The sequence below is a fragment of the Rattus norvegicus genome, chromosome X (assembly GCF_036323735.1).
Source record: "Rattus norvegicus strain BN/NHsdMcwi chromosome X, GRCr8, whole genome shotgun sequence".
NCBI classification, from domain to species: Eukaryota; Metazoa; Chordata; class Mammalia; order Rodentia; family Muridae; genus Rattus; species Rattus norvegicus.
The window spans coordinates 96,947,207-96,965,890 of record NC_086039.1 but is presented as its reverse complement, the minus strand read 5'-3'; the positions used below and the strand labels follow the sequence as shown (position 1 = coordinate 96,965,890).

Sequence of the window (18,684 nt, the reverse complement as noted above, 5' to 3'; positions counted from 1 at the left end):
CATATGGGGTCTCAAGCCCCTTCAAGCTCTTCGAGTTCTTTCTCTGATTCCTTCAACGGGGGTCCTATTCTCAGTTCAGTGGTTTGCTGCTGGCATTCGCCTCTGTATTTGCTGTATTCTGGCTGTGTCTCTCAGGAGCAATCTACATCCGGCTCCTGTCGGTCTGCACTTCTTTGCTTCATCCATCTTGTCTAATTGGGTGGCTGTATATGTATGGGCCACATGTGGGGCAGGCTCTGAATGGGTGTTCCTTCAGTCTCTGTTTTAATCTTTGCCTCTCCCTTCCCTGCCAAGGCTATTCTTTTTCCTCATTTAAAGAAGGAGTGAAGCATTCACATTTTGATCATCCGTCTTGAGTTTCGTTTGTTCTAGGCATCTAGGGTAATTCAAGCATTTGGGCTAATAGCCACTTATCAATGAGTGCATACCATGTATGTCTTTCTGTGATTGGGTTAGATCACTCAGGATGATATTTTCCAGTTCCAACCATTTGCCTACGAATTTCACAAACTCGTTGTTTTTGGTAGCTGAGTAATATTCCATTGTGTAGATGTACCACATTTTCTGTATCCATTCCTCTGTTGAAGGGCATCTGGGTTCTTTCCAGTTTCTGGCTATTATAAATAAGGCTGCAATGAACATAGTGGAGCACGTGTCTCTTTTATATGTTGAGGCATCTTTTGGGTATATGCCCAAGAGAGGTATAGCTGGATCCTCAGGCAGTTCAGTGTCCAATTTTCTGAGGAACATCCAGACTGATTTCCAGAATGGTTGTACCAGTCTGCAATCCCAGCAACAATGGAGGAGTGTTCCTCTTTCTCCACATCCTCGCCAGCATCTGCTGTCACCTGAGTTTTTGATCTTAGCCATTCTCACTGGTGTGAGGTGAAATCTCAGGGTTCTTTTGATTTGCATTTCCCGTATGACTAAAGATGTTGAACATTTCTTTAGGTGTTTCTCAGCCATTCGGCATTCCTCAGCTGTAAATTCTTTGTTTAGCTCTGAACCCCATTTTTTAATAGGGTTATTGTTTCCCTGCGGTCTAACTTCTTGAGTTCTTTGTATATTTTGGATATAAGGCCTCTATCTGTTGTAGGATTGGTAAAGATCTTTTCCCAATCTGTTGGTTGCCGTTTTGTCCTAACCACACTGTCCTTTGCCTTACAGAAGCTTTGCAGTTTTATAAGATCCCATTTGTCGATTCTTGATCTTAGAGCGTAAGCCATTGGTGTTTTGTTCAGGAAATTTTTTCCAGTGCCCATGTGTTCCAGATGTTTCCCTAGTTTTTCTTCTATTAGTTTGAGTGTGTCTGGTTTGATGTGGAGGTCCTTGATCCACTTGGACTTAAGCTTTGTACAGGGTGATAAGCATGGATCGATCTGCATTCTTCTACATGTTGCCCTCCAGTTGAACCAGCACCATTTGCTGAAAATGCTATCTTTTTTCCATTGGATGGTTTTGGCTCCTTTGTCAAAAATCAAGTGACCATAGGTGTGTGGGTTCATTTCTGGGTCTTCAATTCTATTCCATTGGTCTATCTGTCTGTCTCTGTACCAATACCATGCAGTTTTTATCACTATTGCTCTGTAATACTGCTTGAGTTCAGGGATAGTGATTCCCCCTGAAGTCCTTTTATTGTTGGGGATAGCTCTAGCTATCCTGGGTTTTTTGTTATTCCAGATGAATTTGCAAATTGTTATGTCTAACTCTTTGAAGAATTGGATTGGTATTTTGATGGGGATTGCATTGAATCTGTAGATCGCTTTTGGTAAAATGGCCATTTTTACTATATTAATCCTGCCAATCCATGAGCATGGGAGATCTTTCCATCTTCTGAGGTCTTCTTCAATTTCTTTCCTCAGTGTCTTGAAGTTCTTATTGTACAGCTCTTTTACTTGCTTGGGTAAAGTCACACCGAGGTACTTTATATTATTTGGGTCTATTTTGAAGGGTGTCGTTTCCCTAATTTCTTTCTCGGCTTGTTTCTCTTTTGTATAGAGGAAGGCAACTGATTTATTTGAGTTAATTTTATACCCAGCCACTTTGCTGAAGTTGTTTATCAGGTTTAGTAGTTCTCTAGTGGAACTTTTGGGATCACTTAAATATACTATCAAATCATCTGCAAATAGTGATACTTTGACCTCTTCTTTTCCGATCTGTATCCACTTGATCTCCTTTTGTTGTCTGATTGCTCTGGCTAGAACTTCAAGAACTATATTGAATAAGTAGGGAGAGAGTGGGCAGCCTTGTCTAGTCCCTGATTTTAGTGGGATTGCTTCAAGTTTCTCTCCATTTAGTTTAATGTTAGCAACTGGTTTGCTGTATATGACTTTTACTATGTTCAGGTATGGGCCTTGAATTCCTATTCTTTCCAGGACTTTTATCATGAAGGGGTGTTGAATTTTGTCAAATGATTTCTCAGCGTCTAATGAAATGATCATGTGGTTTTGTTCTTTCAGTTTGTTTATATAATGGATCACGTTGATGGTTTTCCGTATATTAAACCATCCCTGCATGCCTGGGATGAAGCCTACTTGGTCATGGTGGATGATTGTTTTGATGTGCTCTTGAATTCGGTTTTCCAGAATTTTGTTGAGTATTTTCGCGTCGATATTCATAAGGGAACAAGTTTGTTTGACTCAACTTCAGCCGATGAGCTTGGTCACATATATGCAGAAAGTATGTGTGTCTGTGCCAATAATGAAGCCATATTCACCTTATTTTCTGCTATTAGGTTTGGGATTATAGCTGCAATCCTTTTATATATTCATTCAATAAACTTGCCATAGGCTCTAGTATAATCTAAGAAAACTAAAATAAACAATACTGTGAAGAGTGTATTCTAGTAGAAGTGCCATGTAAGTTATAGACAAAATGGTGGACAAGTTCCCAGAAAGATAGAGATCTTTACAACAGCTTTCAATCCAGGAACTAGGGAGAGTTAAAACACAAATTGCCTAGAAGTTAATAGATATTTAGAGACCCTTAAGAAGAAACTAAATCATTTGTGAAATGTTCTTCACATCTTAATGCCATCAACACAACAGTAGAGGCAGTGAAATGAACTTAGATTCAGCATGGAAAGGTGTCTCATGACATTGTATGATATCATGAAGCTCAAAATTTGGATTCCTGATATTTTGAAAAATAAATGGAAATATTTATGTGTGCGTGTGTGTTTGTGTGTGTGTGTGTGTGTGTGTGTGTCTGTGTGTGTGTGCATGTGTTTGTTTATATTCTCTTATTTTTCAGTTCAAAGAATAGCCAGGATCTCACGCATGTTAGATAAAACTACATCCCCACCACTAAATGTGAGTTCTACTGATCTGTTAATTGTAAGGATAATGTGTTATGTGCAAAATCAGATTAGCCTAATAATAATAATTGCAGAGATTAAAATGACTTCAACATGATGGGGCTTTGCAATGCATTAACCTGTTATATCTACAAAACAATATTTTAAAGTTACAACTTTGGATTAGATGTGATATTTCCCATAGAATATCTGAGATAATTCATAATGAGCATATAACCAAACATTTACTTTATATACAAAGTATTTCAAAGTAATGATATTAATAATAAAATCTACTAAAGACAATTTAAGGTCACTAGAAAACTGTTATGCTCATATTTATGATTCATGTATTTAAAAGAAATAAGTTTAAATGCATCAAAAATGGATTAGTACATAATTATGTATTATGTCTATTATGTATTATGTATATTCAATGCATCAGCCAGGTTGAATTTCTCTGTGCTAATGTACATATACTTTGCCAAACTCAGAAACTGCTTGCTCCTACTTCTTATACAAGATACAGTCTAATATTCATTTCATAAATATAATGCTCCATCATATCACAGAATGTTGTGTAGAAATGTTAAAATTTATATGCAAGTCAATGTAATTTAATTTGTCTAATCAATACAAACATAGCTAGAATAATGCCTCAAAATGTTTGACAATTTTTCATTTACAAACACTATCAAAAGAAGACCTATTATTATGCTTAGTTCATCTCAAAAGCAAATAAAGAAATACGAAGCATCTATAATGTTATGAATTTACCTCTAAACGTTCCTAATAAAAATTAATTTCATTATCTTATGTATATATCCCGTGTATTAATAAACCATCATTTGGCAAATAATGTCACAAAACTACATTCTTCCATTAATGATAAACAAACAAACAAACAAAAACAGAACCAAAATCATCACACCATTTTATCAGTGAATTATTCCATGGAAATAATTACAAAAGAGAAATAAACCTTAGTATTAGGAAAAATAACTATTTTCTTCAGAGAATAATTTACTACTTTTACCTCTGGTTCCTGCACTGAAGAAGTGCCTTTACTGCTAGGGTAATAGGATGACACATTTCACAAGATAATACAATATATGTGGTACTAGATCATTAACTGTGTGAAAAAGAGCTCTGTTAAACTATTCAACAAAATGAACAAATTACTAAGGGCAGAAAAGTCATTAAAACTCATTGCTATAACATAGGGAAGTCATTAAAAACAAACCTTGGCTCAAAGTCACATTCTTCTCATTTACTACCTCCAAAATCAAGACATATTCCTATAAAACAATAAACCATCTAGAGTTGAAATGACAACTAAATTAAATGTGGATTCACAAAATCACAGCTATTGAGATATATCAGAAGCTACATCATCATGCTATTGTTATAAGGATTGCCTTTATTATTTGTAGTCTTTGTCTTGATGGAATTAATGCCAGAAGTATTGAAATCTATATTGCAATCTGTAAGATCAGCTATTTTAAAATCCCCTTTCGTAGAATGCAGAAGGTAGTCTATCTCAACATCTCTCTAAGAAAGACAGGATCTCTGTCTCTAACAACCCTAATCTTATGCGAAAAAATACCAGAATAAACAAAGTGGGCATGCTATTTTAAATCAAAACTCTTAGTATGTTAAGAATGGGAGAAGAGGGCTAAGATGACAATGATAATCAAATTTACAGGAACCTAAATATGAATATATAATAAAGATAGGATTTAAAAGAAACTGAATGTTAATGTTGATAATGTTCTCCAAAAATCGACATGGTAAAAGCTAAGCCTCAAGGAGATGGTATTAAAAACATAGCATCTGGGGGCTGGGGATTTAGCTCAGTGGTAGAGCGCTTACCTAGGAAGCGCAAGGTCCTGGGTTCGGTCCCCAGCTCCGAAAAAAAGAACAAAAAAAAATGTAGCATCTGGAAGATGATTCTTTCACAAAGAATATCCCGGAAAGAAACCTTAGTCCGTCTACCACGTGAGAATAATTTAAAAGCATCCTCTACAAATTGCAGTGAATTTCTCATCTCCAGAACTGGAAGAAACGTGTGTCATTATGATAACAAATTGTTTAAGACACCATTACTCTGTAGACACATTAACACCATTGTATAAAGTGTATATATGATGAGACTGACAGCTTATTACTGTAAAGCCAATGTTCTGTATTATGAAAATGGACATAAATTAGATTTTACCATTCTTTTGTCTTTTAGTTTCTTCAATAAATATAGAAAAGTGTGTTAAGAAATAAAACAACATTAAATATTTTCAGGGCCAGACAGCTAAATTCAAAGTTTAAAAATTCAATTTAAAAGGTATTTTAGAAGAAAAATTAATAATTTTATATGTATATATACATACATCATTAAAATGTGTTCTGTGAAAATCTGATATTTTAAGTATTAAAAGTGAAATTTATCTGTTCTTAAATATTTATAAAACCTTATTTTCAGTTATTATTAAACCAAAGTAGCATTGTACAATATATTATTGACGAAGCTGTTTTATTAACCTCTTATGTTTATTTCTTATATTACCTCCAAGCAACATTAAAACCAAAGAAAATGCTTACAACTTCCAAACATGGACTATCTTTGTTCTTCCTAAAGCCCCTAGAGAACCCTAGAAATTCTAATTAGAATTAGCAGTTATAAGCTATACATTTCATTATTATTTCAATTTTAGTTAATATTAACAATCATTACTTTAACTCTTATGTAATATTATTATTATTATCTACAATTACTGCAGTTTTTTAAAGGCAAAAGAACACTATCATTAAAGTCTGAATGGTTATATATCTCCAAAGAGCATCTAACTGAATAAAATATAACTAGAAAGCATACAAATTCCAGCAGTTACAGATATATATATTCTTAAAGACTCCAGGAGTCTGAAAGACTTCGAAAGCTGCTCTCTTGTTTACCTAAATATGTATATCCATATAATGTTTATATTTCCTTATATAGAAAACATGTTGAATTACATTTTGTGTCATGGCAATATGATGGCCTATATGAGCTTAAATGTCACAATCAAGAAAATACAGCATTCAAAAACTAGGAGAACCCTTACAGAAGATAAAAGAATTCACACTATTTAAGAATATCATTGTATCTTGCCCAAGCTAATGAATTTGCAAGATCCTTCATTCAAACAAATGGGGATCAGGAATTAAGATTCCCACTGGAAATACCATGCCAGAAATGAAAAGGAATCTGAACCCAGAAGATTCATCCTCTAGAAAGAGTAGTGTTATACACATTTCATAGACTGGTATGACCTTTTCTATTAGTTATTAACAATGCTATAAAAACAAATTGGGGATGGAATAAGAATTTCTATCCAAGTCTGGCAAAACTGCTTATAAACTCACTTTTCATTTCTGTATTTCATCGGATTCTCTTACTTTCAGCGAATGTTTACATCTAAAGACAAGCTTTATAGCAAGTAGTTCTGCCCACATTAATGCAAAAAGAGCAAAGTGACATTCTTCACTGTGAAGTTCTCACCAAGTCTCCTCACTCCAAAACCAGCAGCTGCTGTCTGTGCTCTCAGCACAGTATGCGCTTCTCTTCTCCCCACTGTTAAGTTAATAGGAGACCAGAGGCGCAAAGCTGGCTCTAAAATTCCAGTTCAACCTAATTAATATATATAGTTTTGTAATAACCAGCTGAATTCGCACCAATAACAAAGAGTCAAGCTTTGATCACCAAATATTCAAACAAGGCAAATGTCTACATATGAAAAACTTCCAGATTTCTGCCTTTGTGTGTATGCTTAGCATACAAAAGACTGTTGTTTAAATAAATCTCTTCTGACCCCGGGTGTTACAAAATTCACGAGTAGTTCTTTGTTCAAATAAATTCAGTTAAGTTTCAGTCATCTAAATTTTTAATACTTTGCTAATGCTATTCCCTATCCAGAAAGACTTCTTTCCATCCTTCCCTATTGAAACTATACTGAAATGTTCAATAGTACCACCCCTGTATTATTCATTTCATTCTAATTCTACATTAGCTATATTCTGTGTCCCCACAGCTTCTGAATAAACGTTCAATATTCTAACATTTACTCCAACATGACAGAATATGATAATCTCCCTACCTCAGTCAATAGCTCATGAGTTAGTTTTCTGCAGCAAGGAGAAGAAAAGAATCAGCTGTCTCCCATGCACATACTAGGGATTTTACAAACTAACTAAATAAAATGGGATAATCCTGTCCTAAAATAGGAATAAACTACTTTTTACTGGAAGATTACAAATAACTTTCCCTAAAACTCTGAGAATAATTGAGTCAAACAGAAAGCATAAGTTCATGGAATTTTTCACATATTAAATATTTACAAACCTAAATATTATAGGTATTAAAACTGGTATATTAAAGCTTGGTTCTATTTAGCAACTCTCAGCTACTTTGAATTTTTAAACATTCTCCTGACAATACAGACTGGTAATGCTTTATAGTGCATTTAGTGAGAATGGAGACAGGCACTCTCCAAAGGCCTTGCAGTAGGGGGTAGTTCTCAAAAGGTTTTGGAACACTGAATCTAACGGCCTTGGAAATAGGTCTTAGAAACAATGGGTTGGTGGATAATTCCAGAATGGTGCTGATTGAGCTGCAATGAGCAGTAGAATAGAGAAGAAAGTGGTATCCTAACACCATGAGAGCCAGGGTAGGACAGCATAAGTTTGCTGGAACCAAAACCTCCTGCTGATTTCTTACTAAGCCTGCCATCTATTGACCAAATTATGAATCACGGCACTGTGAATGTCAAAAAATTACAACTAGGAATTTCAACAGGAAGACAATCAATACTTAAGAGGGTTAATTAAAGCATCAGTGATGGGTCACCAAAATTTGTTTGGTCTATTGCATCCCTGAACAGGATGTTCTATGATATTTAACTGATCCTGAAATGTCCCTTCAGAAATTAATCAATGATGCCAAATTGTTCCACTGTCCTTATATATATTTAAATACTCAAAATTAGCAAAAATAGGAGTAATGCCAAAAAGAAATTTGAAGAATTAAGTTTAAGGGGAATAAGAGAGGCAGCATTCACAGCAGTGAGTGCATAATTTGAATAATTTTGTTTATCTTCATTCTGGTTTGATTAGGTTTTGGCAGGAACATTAAGAATTACTTCTTTTATAACTGATTAGCTCTAGTAAGGACCACAAGGAAGGACAGTAAATTCTCTTCCCAAACAAACATTTGTAGTAATTGTCAGTAACAACAAAACACATATATACCCACCATCAGATAAACTAGAAAACCTAATGAACATTTACTAAGTATCTGTTAGATATCAAACAGTGAGTTTGAAAGGCAGTGACATATATAAAAGCTGATTTCATTTTCCTACCTAGTTAAACATTAGTCTATTCGCATTATGGATGAGTTAATTCACTCAGCGGAAGTTGCTTTTATTACAATTGAGGAAAGTAGATGCAACTCTTTTGTAACAGCCTTTTTAAAGTAGGCTGCAGTTTGTACTACCATTACTAACTTACTATTATAATGGGTTGATTTTAAAAGGAAACAGACACACACACACACACACACACACACACACACACACACACACTATTGAACATACTCCGCAGCCTACCTTATAATTTATCCTTGTTTCTAATCTTACTTTCTTCATTTGCAAAATACAGTATCTACACTTACTTATTCATTTGTATAAATGAGGCTAACTATAATTTTTATAAAACACACTTCACAGAAAAGCCAAACCGCAAGTGTTCCACATGAAAATATTCAAAGAAGCAAAGTGTGAAAATCAAGAAACAATATTTAAAATGGCCTGTGAACAGAAGAAAAGGTGTTCAACATAATTTTAAATAGAAAAAGTAAGCAAGTATGGCATCTCATGCTTGAAATCTGGAAGCTAAAATGTTTCCATGAACCCAAGGCCATTTTTGGTCTGCATACTAGCCTAGGATACAGAGTAATTTCTTTCTCAGTACCTTACCAAAGGAAAAAGTTATATGCCTAAACATTCAATATTTTCATCTACAACATGGGCAAAGGTTTTAGAGAAAAAAATACAGATTGAGGATCTAATTATCCAAAATATATAACATCAGAAGGTTTTCACCTTTTTAATTTTGTTATTAAAATAATATCTTGGGGATAAGATACAAGTTTAAACCAGAAATATGTTTGTTTCCTATATACATCTTAAAACAAACCACTATGTGGATACTTTATTATAGGTATGAATATGTGGTACTAAAGGAAAAATTTTACATGGGAAGATTACCAGAGCAAACAAGAAAAGAAGTAAAGGTAATAACAATTGTTTCAATGTCGAAGGTTTTCCGAACACTGTAATCAACACAGACCCCCTTGCTCTATAACTTCTGCAATAACTACTAAAATTAATAAAGTCAAATAAAATGCAAAAGAGCACAATGACATATTGTGAGACTTAACTGACTGGCATGCAAGACATATCTAAGACATTAAAGGTTTGTTCTTAAAGAAGAAATGCTATGGTTAAGTCCACAACAAAATTTTCTGACAATCAGATTTGGACATTAAATCAGAACATATTCTTATAACAAAAACTAGGAAATTCCCTGGGAAATAAGGTTGATGCATAATTAAAAATACATAAAGTGTAAGACCTACCACACTAGTCTTAGTCCAATATCATTCATATAGTTCAGAGGTATTAGTGTTCCATGATACAAATTTGTGTCACATGAGAAATCTACAAATTAATCTCTTGTTTCTCAGCAAAATGGCAATTTTATTAGGTATATCATAAATATAAAATAAATAATGGGAAAATTAATACTTTAAGTTAAATAATATTATTTATGCAACATTCAAATAAAAAAATTTTTTGGTAACAGAGTAAACTATAGCTAAAACATGAATATATTGATGGTTGACCTTGTTTACTGTGAGAAAACAATGCATTCATAATTCCTTAGCACATTTTACCAGAGAAATGAATTTTAGTACACTAGACACAAGAATTAATAATGTGTAAAAAAAATAAAAAGGTACCTTTCATCTGGGAAGGAAATGTCAAGGCCAATTTTGCAAAAAGATCTGGATTCTCATACTTCTCTTCTTTAAGTTTTAGCCAAACACAGTTTTCAGATAAGTCTCTAGGCTCAATCTAACACAAAAATAACACTGGTAAGTATTTATGTTGTGAATTCCTATTTGATTTTTAGACCAATTACATGCATTTGTTTACCTCTCCACTAAATCAATTTCAAATATATAAAATTACACTCTTAAATGTTCAGAAGAACGTTTCCGATTTGTTGCTATACTGAAAAGCTACCCAACAGCAAAGAGTAAAATACATATGAAAATGTCTACTGAAAACATCCTCAAAATAGTACAGTATATAACTCTCCAACCTATATATATTATACTTATAACTAGTTTTTAAAAAGCATTTGATATACAAAGTATTGGATTTTATTGTGTAATTTTAATACATGTACATTGCTTCCATTTACTCTTCCCCAAACCATCTTATCCGCCCATTTATTTGGGTCCCTTCCTTCCCACAATATTAAAGTATAAAATGACAAGAAAAAAAAAACTTTAACATTCTGGAAGGTCAAAACTACCAGACAACATGATATTAACAAACCATTATGTTGTGAAAGTAATAGTACTTGTGACATTATTTTCATTTCATTTTCTATTTAAAATATTTCCAATATGATTTTCCTTTGTATCTAGTATAATTCTAAGTATATGGTAAATTATGTAGGTCACCCATTTCAAGATGAAGGTAAGGTGGTAAAACCCACAGGGGAAAGCAATAATGCCAGTAAAAACCATCTTTATACTACCTGATGCGGACTCACAGAAATCCATTTTTCACACACATTTATCACTCACAGAAAAAACAAAAAGGGTTCTCGATTTATAATTTTACCTTGGACCAGTTGATCCTTTTCATGGATACCTCGGGGTTATACAGTTTTTTCTGCTTCATTCCATATGGTAGCTCAACTGGTCCTGGTAGGGAAGGAGTGATTCCTCCAGGGGGTGGTGGTAGAAGAGGTGCTCCAAACAAAGGTGGTGGTGGTGGTGCAGTACCAGGCAATGGTGGTGGTGGAGGAGGACCTACTCCTGGGAGTGGGGGTGGTGGTGGAGGAGGTGGTGGGCATGGCCCTGCACCTGGTAGTGGAGGTGGTGGAGGTGGCCCTGGAAATGCAGATCCAGGTCCCTAAAACAGAAACAAGGTAAATGCTCAAAAGAAAATAAAACACAAAGTATACATATACTTTTGATTTATTTTTTTAAGATTTCCAGATTATCCAGATTTATCAGAACCTATAATTGAGATTTTTGATACACACTGTGTAATTCATATAATGACTATTTCTACTAATATATCAATAGAAGAAAAGTTTGCAGTTTCTATGATTTGGGGGGGGGTCTAATATAAGGAAGCAATACCTTTCACTATAAATAAAACCAAATAGCATATGGCTTGGAACTGTTAGCCCAGATGATTAAAATTTGAACAAAGTATCACAAGGTCATGAACTCAAATCCATTGGGAAAGTATTCCACAGGACCAGTAAATCAGATGTCTTCAAATACTAATGATTAATACTAAATATCATCCATTTGCATACCAATATAAGTATATCAACATTTTACATCTATCAGTCCTTCTGTCCTTATTACAACCTTATAATGTAAATAGGACATTTGATGATATCTTTACCACAATGCTTATGATGAGGAAAATTAGTGCAAAAACCTGAAATGAAGGCTGAGAATATAGCTCATTTACTAGAGTTCTTGCATTACAGGGGGAAGCCTTAGGTTTGATCCTCAGCCCAGTAAATAAATAAAAAAATTAATAAATAAAACAAACAAACAAATGAACAGATGGACAAAAAGATAATCCAGGACACCAGACAGATATCTATCAGAAACACCACAGTGTAAAACAAGAAGGTTTCAGATAATGCAATCCTCTGCTACATATGCAGCAGGAGCCATGGTTCCCTCCAGGTGTACTCTTTGGTTGGTGCTTTAGTTCCAGGGAGCTACTGGGAGTCCATCAACTGATTTTGTTGTTCTTATGGGGTTGCAATTCCCTTCAGCTCCTTCAGGCCTTCCAGTGGGTGGGTGGGTGGGGAAGCACCCTCTTAGAGGCAAAGGGGAGGGGGGATTAGGTGGAGGATTTGCATATGGGAAACAAGGGAAGGCAGACAGCATTTGAAATGTCATCTTCAGTGAGATAACTCAGACTCAAAGGGACATGCAGAGTATGTTCTCACCAATAAGTGGATATTAGCCAAAAAAAAAAAAAAAAGGGTACAGTCCACAGAACACAAAAAAAAATCAACAAGCTGAAGGGCCCAAGTAAGAACCCCTCAGTCAAGAAAGCAACCACAAGAGGGAAGGGAGGGACAGGAGAGGAAAAGGGGATGGGAGTGGGGGGAGAGGGGAACATGATCTGGTATTGGGTAGAGGAAAAGGACTGAAGCCTTGATGGTCAGCAGAAAGAATGGAAACAGGCAATCTTGGGAGGAAGGAGGTTGGGAGGACCTTCCAGAATGTACAAGAGACCTGGGAAGTGAGACTCTCAGGACTCGAGATTGGGTGGGGGCTAGATGAAACTCCCTAAAGAGGATAGAGGGAACTTTTTGAACCCACCTCCAGCAGAAAGACAGGGAGGGCATCAAGTGAGGGATGGGGTTGCTATCCCACAAGTCAAAACTCTGACTCCTAATTTATCTTCTCTGTAGGAAATTCAGGGATAGAAATGGAGAAGCGCCTGAGGAAAAGGAGGTCCAAGGACAGGACCAAAGTAGGATCCAGCTCAAGGGGAGGCCCCAAGGCCTGACACTATTACTGAGGCTATGGGGCGTTCACAAAAAGGGACCTATCATGACTGCCCTCCAAAAGACCCAAAAAGCAGCTGAAAGAGTCAGATGCAGATATGTGCACCCAACCAAAGAACAGAAGTTTCTGACCCCTCTGTTGAATTAGGGAAAAGCTGGAGGAAGCTGAAGAGGAGGGCAACCATGTAGAAGGACCAGCAGCTTCAACTGACCTGGACTCCAGAGATCTCTCAGACACTGGATCACCAACCAGGCAGCATCACCAGCTGAGATAAGGCCCCCAACACATATACAGCAGAGGACTCCTGGGTCTGGGATCAGTTAAAGAAGATGCACCTAACCCTCAAGAGACTGGAGGCCCCAGGGAGATTAGAGTTCTGGTGGGGTGGGGAGTGAGGACATCCTTGTGAGGCGGAGGGTGTAGGTGAAAGCTGAGGTGGCATGGGATGTGGAACATTTGGAGGGTGGATTGGGAGGGGAATAAAATCTAGAGTGTAAAAGTAAATACAAAATTTAAAAAATGAAATGTAAATAAGTAGAATAACTAAGACGAAAGAAAAAACAGAGGATATGATAGAAAACTATGAACTTTCCCTGAAGCTGTGTGTTTCCAACTTAAAGGAACTTTGAATTTAGTAGTTATTGATGAAGATGTTTTGGGGGCTTGACTGCTAAATCCAAATTTTGATTACATTTTATTGTTTTTTATTTAATCAATAGACAACATGAAAGTTTTGAAAAGCAAAAAAAAAAAACAAAAAACAAACAAACAAAAAAACAAGAGGATATATATTTGAATGTGGTTCTCTTCTTTCTGTTCTACTCTCATAATGAAAGTATCATTTACCATGAGAATTAATTCATATACATGGTTCATAAGTGGAGAATAACTTCTTTTTACTGTCTGAAAGTAACCTCAGGCTTGTTCACTAATGGCAATTGATTACAAGAGGATAACACTACATCCCACATTAGATTTTAAGGATTAATTAAACTGTAAAACATCACTGATTACGACTGTTCTCTTTATAAAATGAACACAAAAATATTTCAAAGAAACTATCACCAATTAGTAGACAAAAATATTGCCTTTCATTAATTAATTTTTTTAATTTCATGGTATGGTGAATGTATTTTCAGCAGGAAGAAATCTTTCTATCTTGGCTAATATAAAATTCCTACTTGAACAACTTCCTATCCCAGTTAAATTATAAAGTATCTTTTAGAATAAAGAACTATTATAACAATTTTATTTATAAAATGCTTTAAAATTTAATTTATACTTAGATATGATTACAAAAATGTGTCCTATATAATGGTAACTAGTATTGATCAAACTTTACTCATATGTATAAATATTCATGATTATATGTTCACATATATAAATACATGTACATATATTTTTATACTCAAAAATGGCTTATTACTCTTGGAATGAAATCCTTTCCAGAAATCAGGAGGAATTGCACAAATGTGTAAATGACTGACTTTTACTCTTATGTAAGATTAATTAAATTATTAGAAAAATTCAATTTTAGAATTCTGTACATTATTTGACACGTATTTTGTATAATAAAGTTTGGTTCAAATACGAGAAATATACAATCTTTACATTAATGCAGAAAGGAAATGTAAATATTCAATAGACATTTTAAACAGCAGTCAATATTTTCTTCTATTAGATGTCAGTGATTTGTACAATCACAACCACAAATTCCTTAAAGTCGTTAAGACTGGAGGTACTATACAAAAGATCTTTAAAAACAGTACAAGTGCAAAAGGTTTGAACCCAAGTAAATATATGCTTTACAAAACTGAAGCCTCTCAGAATCAAATCATATTAGTTACTTCTTTCTTCATTTAATAATTAGGAGTCAAACAATCAGACTGGAGTTTAATGCAGTACAACAGTTGCTACTGCTTGTAGGGAATAATAGCACAATATGGGCTACACAGAAAGTTTCACACCAGCCTGTGTTGTAGAGTAAGAGGGTAACTCAAGAAAAAGAGGAGGAGGAGGAAGAGGAAGAAGAGGAGGAGGAGGAGAAGAAAAGGAAGAAGGAGAAAGAAAGAAAAGCTTCATCAAGATGAGATGAGTGATAGCATAAACTGGCTATTCTAACAGACACAAAATAACCACAGAAAGTATTGTACTTAGGCAAGCAAGGTAATACATCCCTTTAATATTCGCATTCAGGAGATGCATTCAGATAGCTTTCTGTGAGTGCAAGGCCAGCCTGTACTACACACAAAGTTGCAGGCTAACCAGAGCTACAAAATGAGTCTCTGTCTCAAATATAAAAATAAAAGCAGCAAAGGATACTATGGTCCAATGAGTCAATGAAGGTCGTGAGCTAGAAAGGTTTCTTCAGTGTAGGATATCTCACACTATCTAATAGGCTATCACATTTTGCAAATCTCTGAGAACTTGTTTAACCAATTTAAGTAGACTATGGAAAACTTTGTGAAAACTCATTGCAATATCTATAACCAGTACATGAGAAAGTTGGCAGAATGAAAAATATGGAGCTAGTAAGTTACAGATCTAATGGAAGGAAAGGAAATTTAACACCAGCAGACGTTGTAGTTAGGAGAGCAGTCAAATTCTAGGCTGCAGTGGGAGTAAAATATAAGGCAGCCCCTGCCAGAAGGTTTTAATATTTCTGATAAGGAGATTTTGTTTAATCCAAGATACAACAGGCAAGCACTGTACACAAAAAATTCTTCAATAATAATAATTTGAACAGCGTTCTATGGGGATTAATTTTCCATTGACATAAAACAAGAATTTGAGGAAGAAAGGACTATAGGCAGGAAGAAAAAAAAAGGAGACAATTAATAATAGCTCAGGCAAAATGTAATGGAAGTAGACATAAAAGCTGTATGGTTTGATGAAGAGGTGAAAAAGTCACTGAAAGAATTTAGATAAAACAAGAACTAAGGTCTTTTGTCCAGAAAAGGTCAGGCAAGAGAAAAATTCAAACTTTTTTATTAAGAAAATAGTGGTAAATTTTAAAACAAACAAAAATGGGGACTGAGCTGGTATAAGAAAAGAGAAGAGATCGAAAACATTGAATTTGATTTCAATACAAAAGAGTTGCCTATGGGGACAGCTGGAAGTGTAAGGTAGACTCAAAAGCTTTGACGCCTACTAAAAGGTGCTGTATGAACATAGGAAACTGAGTCAGACGCTTGGGCTAAGAGTACAAAGCAGAGAAAACTGCCAAGGGCAGAGAGAACACAGATATCTCGCCAGTAGGGAATGAAACAATGAGAGAAATCTAGTTTTCAGACAGGAGTAGCATAATACAGAAAGGAAAACAAAGACTGAAATAGTGTACATAAATGATATATGGGCTGTGGGTAAAAAGGGCACTACCATGCACACTTTGCAGCCTACCAGGGATTTTGGAAGTAACTGGTAAGCATACTATTAGAAAGAGATGAAATCAATCAACAACCACGTACTAGACATTAAATATTTAGAGGCAGCATCTTAAATTTCATATTATTCTTTTAAGCCACAACAGAAGTTGAGGGTATATGTAATTCTAAAGTATAGACATCTTAATTAAGAGGTATCTTTGTTTGTGTGCAAGGGAATGCAGGTAGAAATAAAGTGTCTTGGTTCTGAATTGAAGATAGTCTTGATTTAAAGATCTCAAGAAGTTTTTTGGATAATTAAAATTCATGAGCATTTCTATATTCTTTTTGAAGGAAAATACTATGCACACAATTTTTCACATCATCATGAAAATTTCATGTCACAAACAGTTTGGCTTGTATAATGTATTCTAGTAAAAATATTCAGGGCAGTTTGAGCAAATGAAGCCTTATTTATTTCCAAACATTAAAATGATTTACTGTCCTGGAAAAATCAAATCTGTACTTATTTCAACTAAAATGCAAAATTGTGAAGAACAACCCCAAGGTCTGTTTTCTTCTGACTAACAAGCTAACTTTCTCCACCAAAATCATTGTGACGTCAAGTCTACATTTTGTTTCATTACCTGGGCTTGAAGTTGCTGGATTTCTGATTCCAGTTCTTTGATTTTTTCATCTCTTTTCTGAATCTCTGCTTGAGCCTCCTGACGAGCTGTGAATTCTTCATCAAACTGCAATGACCACCATAAACGCATAGTTACTAACTAGTATGTGTTGGAGAAAGATTTAAACATTATGTAGTAAATATGTAGAACCATTTTTTCTTTCCTGACTTTAGAGAGATACGTAGAAATGTATTTTATTATTCTTCTGACAATTAAGCATCCACATATGTATAATTCTCCTTTTAAAAAACAGGAAAAAAAGAATGGACTATGAAGTCTCTCTTCACGTGAAATGGAAAGTAGATTGCTATAGGAAATTGAATCGTAGAATTAATAATGTTTATTGAAGATTTGCCACCATTCTTTTAAGTTTAGGTATAGTGTGCAACAGGAAAATATGAAAGGTATTTACAACTTCTAAGCATATTTAGTCTTTAAAAAGGTTGGGTTTTCACAATGATAAGAAGTATGTATATTGACACAAATTGGACTGGGAGATTACTGCTGTCACAATCTCCATTGCTTAGGACCCAAAAGCAGTAAAGCACAATCTCTGACAGTACAGTGATATACACTGATGTCCTATTCTCTATCTGATGGCTAACAAAACCCTCTTTAAACAACTGGAGAGGAAAATGAGGTGAGGAAGGATGGTTCTGAGTGTAGAAGTGCAGGGGCATAGCCTCAATTTGATCCTTGAATCACATAAGATGGCAGGAGTAAACTGAATTCTCTAGATTGTTCTCTAACTGATGGGCATGAGCAAATACATACCAGCAAGTGTACAAAAGTGGGGGGTGGCAAGAAGAGAGAGAGAGAAAAAAAGGGGGAGGACCCAAAATAAATAATTAAAAAATACATAAATACATACATACATCAAAAAGACAAAAAAGAGAGATGGAAAGAAAATGAGAAGTGAAAAGATGGGGTACTAAAGATCTTAACTCTACAAAAGGTGTATGTACGTTTACTGTGTCCAAGGTCCTACCTCAATGATTATTCTAAGCGACACAAGCTAGACACATATTTACAATGAATACTGTATAGGTTTTGCTACTAGAATTTTTATTTACTTTTTATTGCGCATGTGATCTCAGGTCATTTTATATATAGATTATCACAACAATATTATTTCTGTTTCTGAAAGTGATATATCTTATCACCCAGAATTGTACTTAAGGTGTATGAAATGATAGGGCAACACATTTCCTATTAATAAGTATCCATCCTCCTACAAGATATGACCTTCGGAAATTATTATAGAATGCTATCCTGGTAGGTTGGAAGAAAAACATGTCTGGGTAGACTGGTTGACAGTGTCTAAATCAAACCTGAAACACTGCTTAGTTACAGTTTTATTTATATCTGCTTGCATACTTGTAAATGCCTTACAGAGATTGGTAAAAATCTTTGCTAATGTAACTAAATTTAAAAAACCACAATAAATACATGAGGGGTAAG

General features: G+C 34.8%; 1 protein-coding gene across 6 annotated transcripts in view; it reads right to left on the bottom strand.

Annotated features, from left to right (window-relative positions):
- The window catches only part of Diaph2 (diaphanous-related formin 2), an 827,546-nt gene that overhangs the window by 562,190 nt on the left and 246,672 nt on the right, over positions 1-18,684 (bottom strand). For all 6 annotated transcript variants that reach the window (XM_039100253.2, XM_063280011.1, XM_063280012.1 and 3 more), the window contains 3 exons: positions 17,185-17,289; positions 11,245-11,538; positions 10,350-10,464 (listed from right to left, as the gene is read on the bottom strand). In XM_039100253.2, coding sequence (XP_038956181.1) covers positions 10,350-10,464; positions 11,245-11,538; positions 17,185-17,289 — 514 coding nt within the window. The remainder of the gene's footprint in view (positions 1-10,349; positions 10,465-11,244; positions 11,539-17,184; positions 17,290-18,684) is intronic.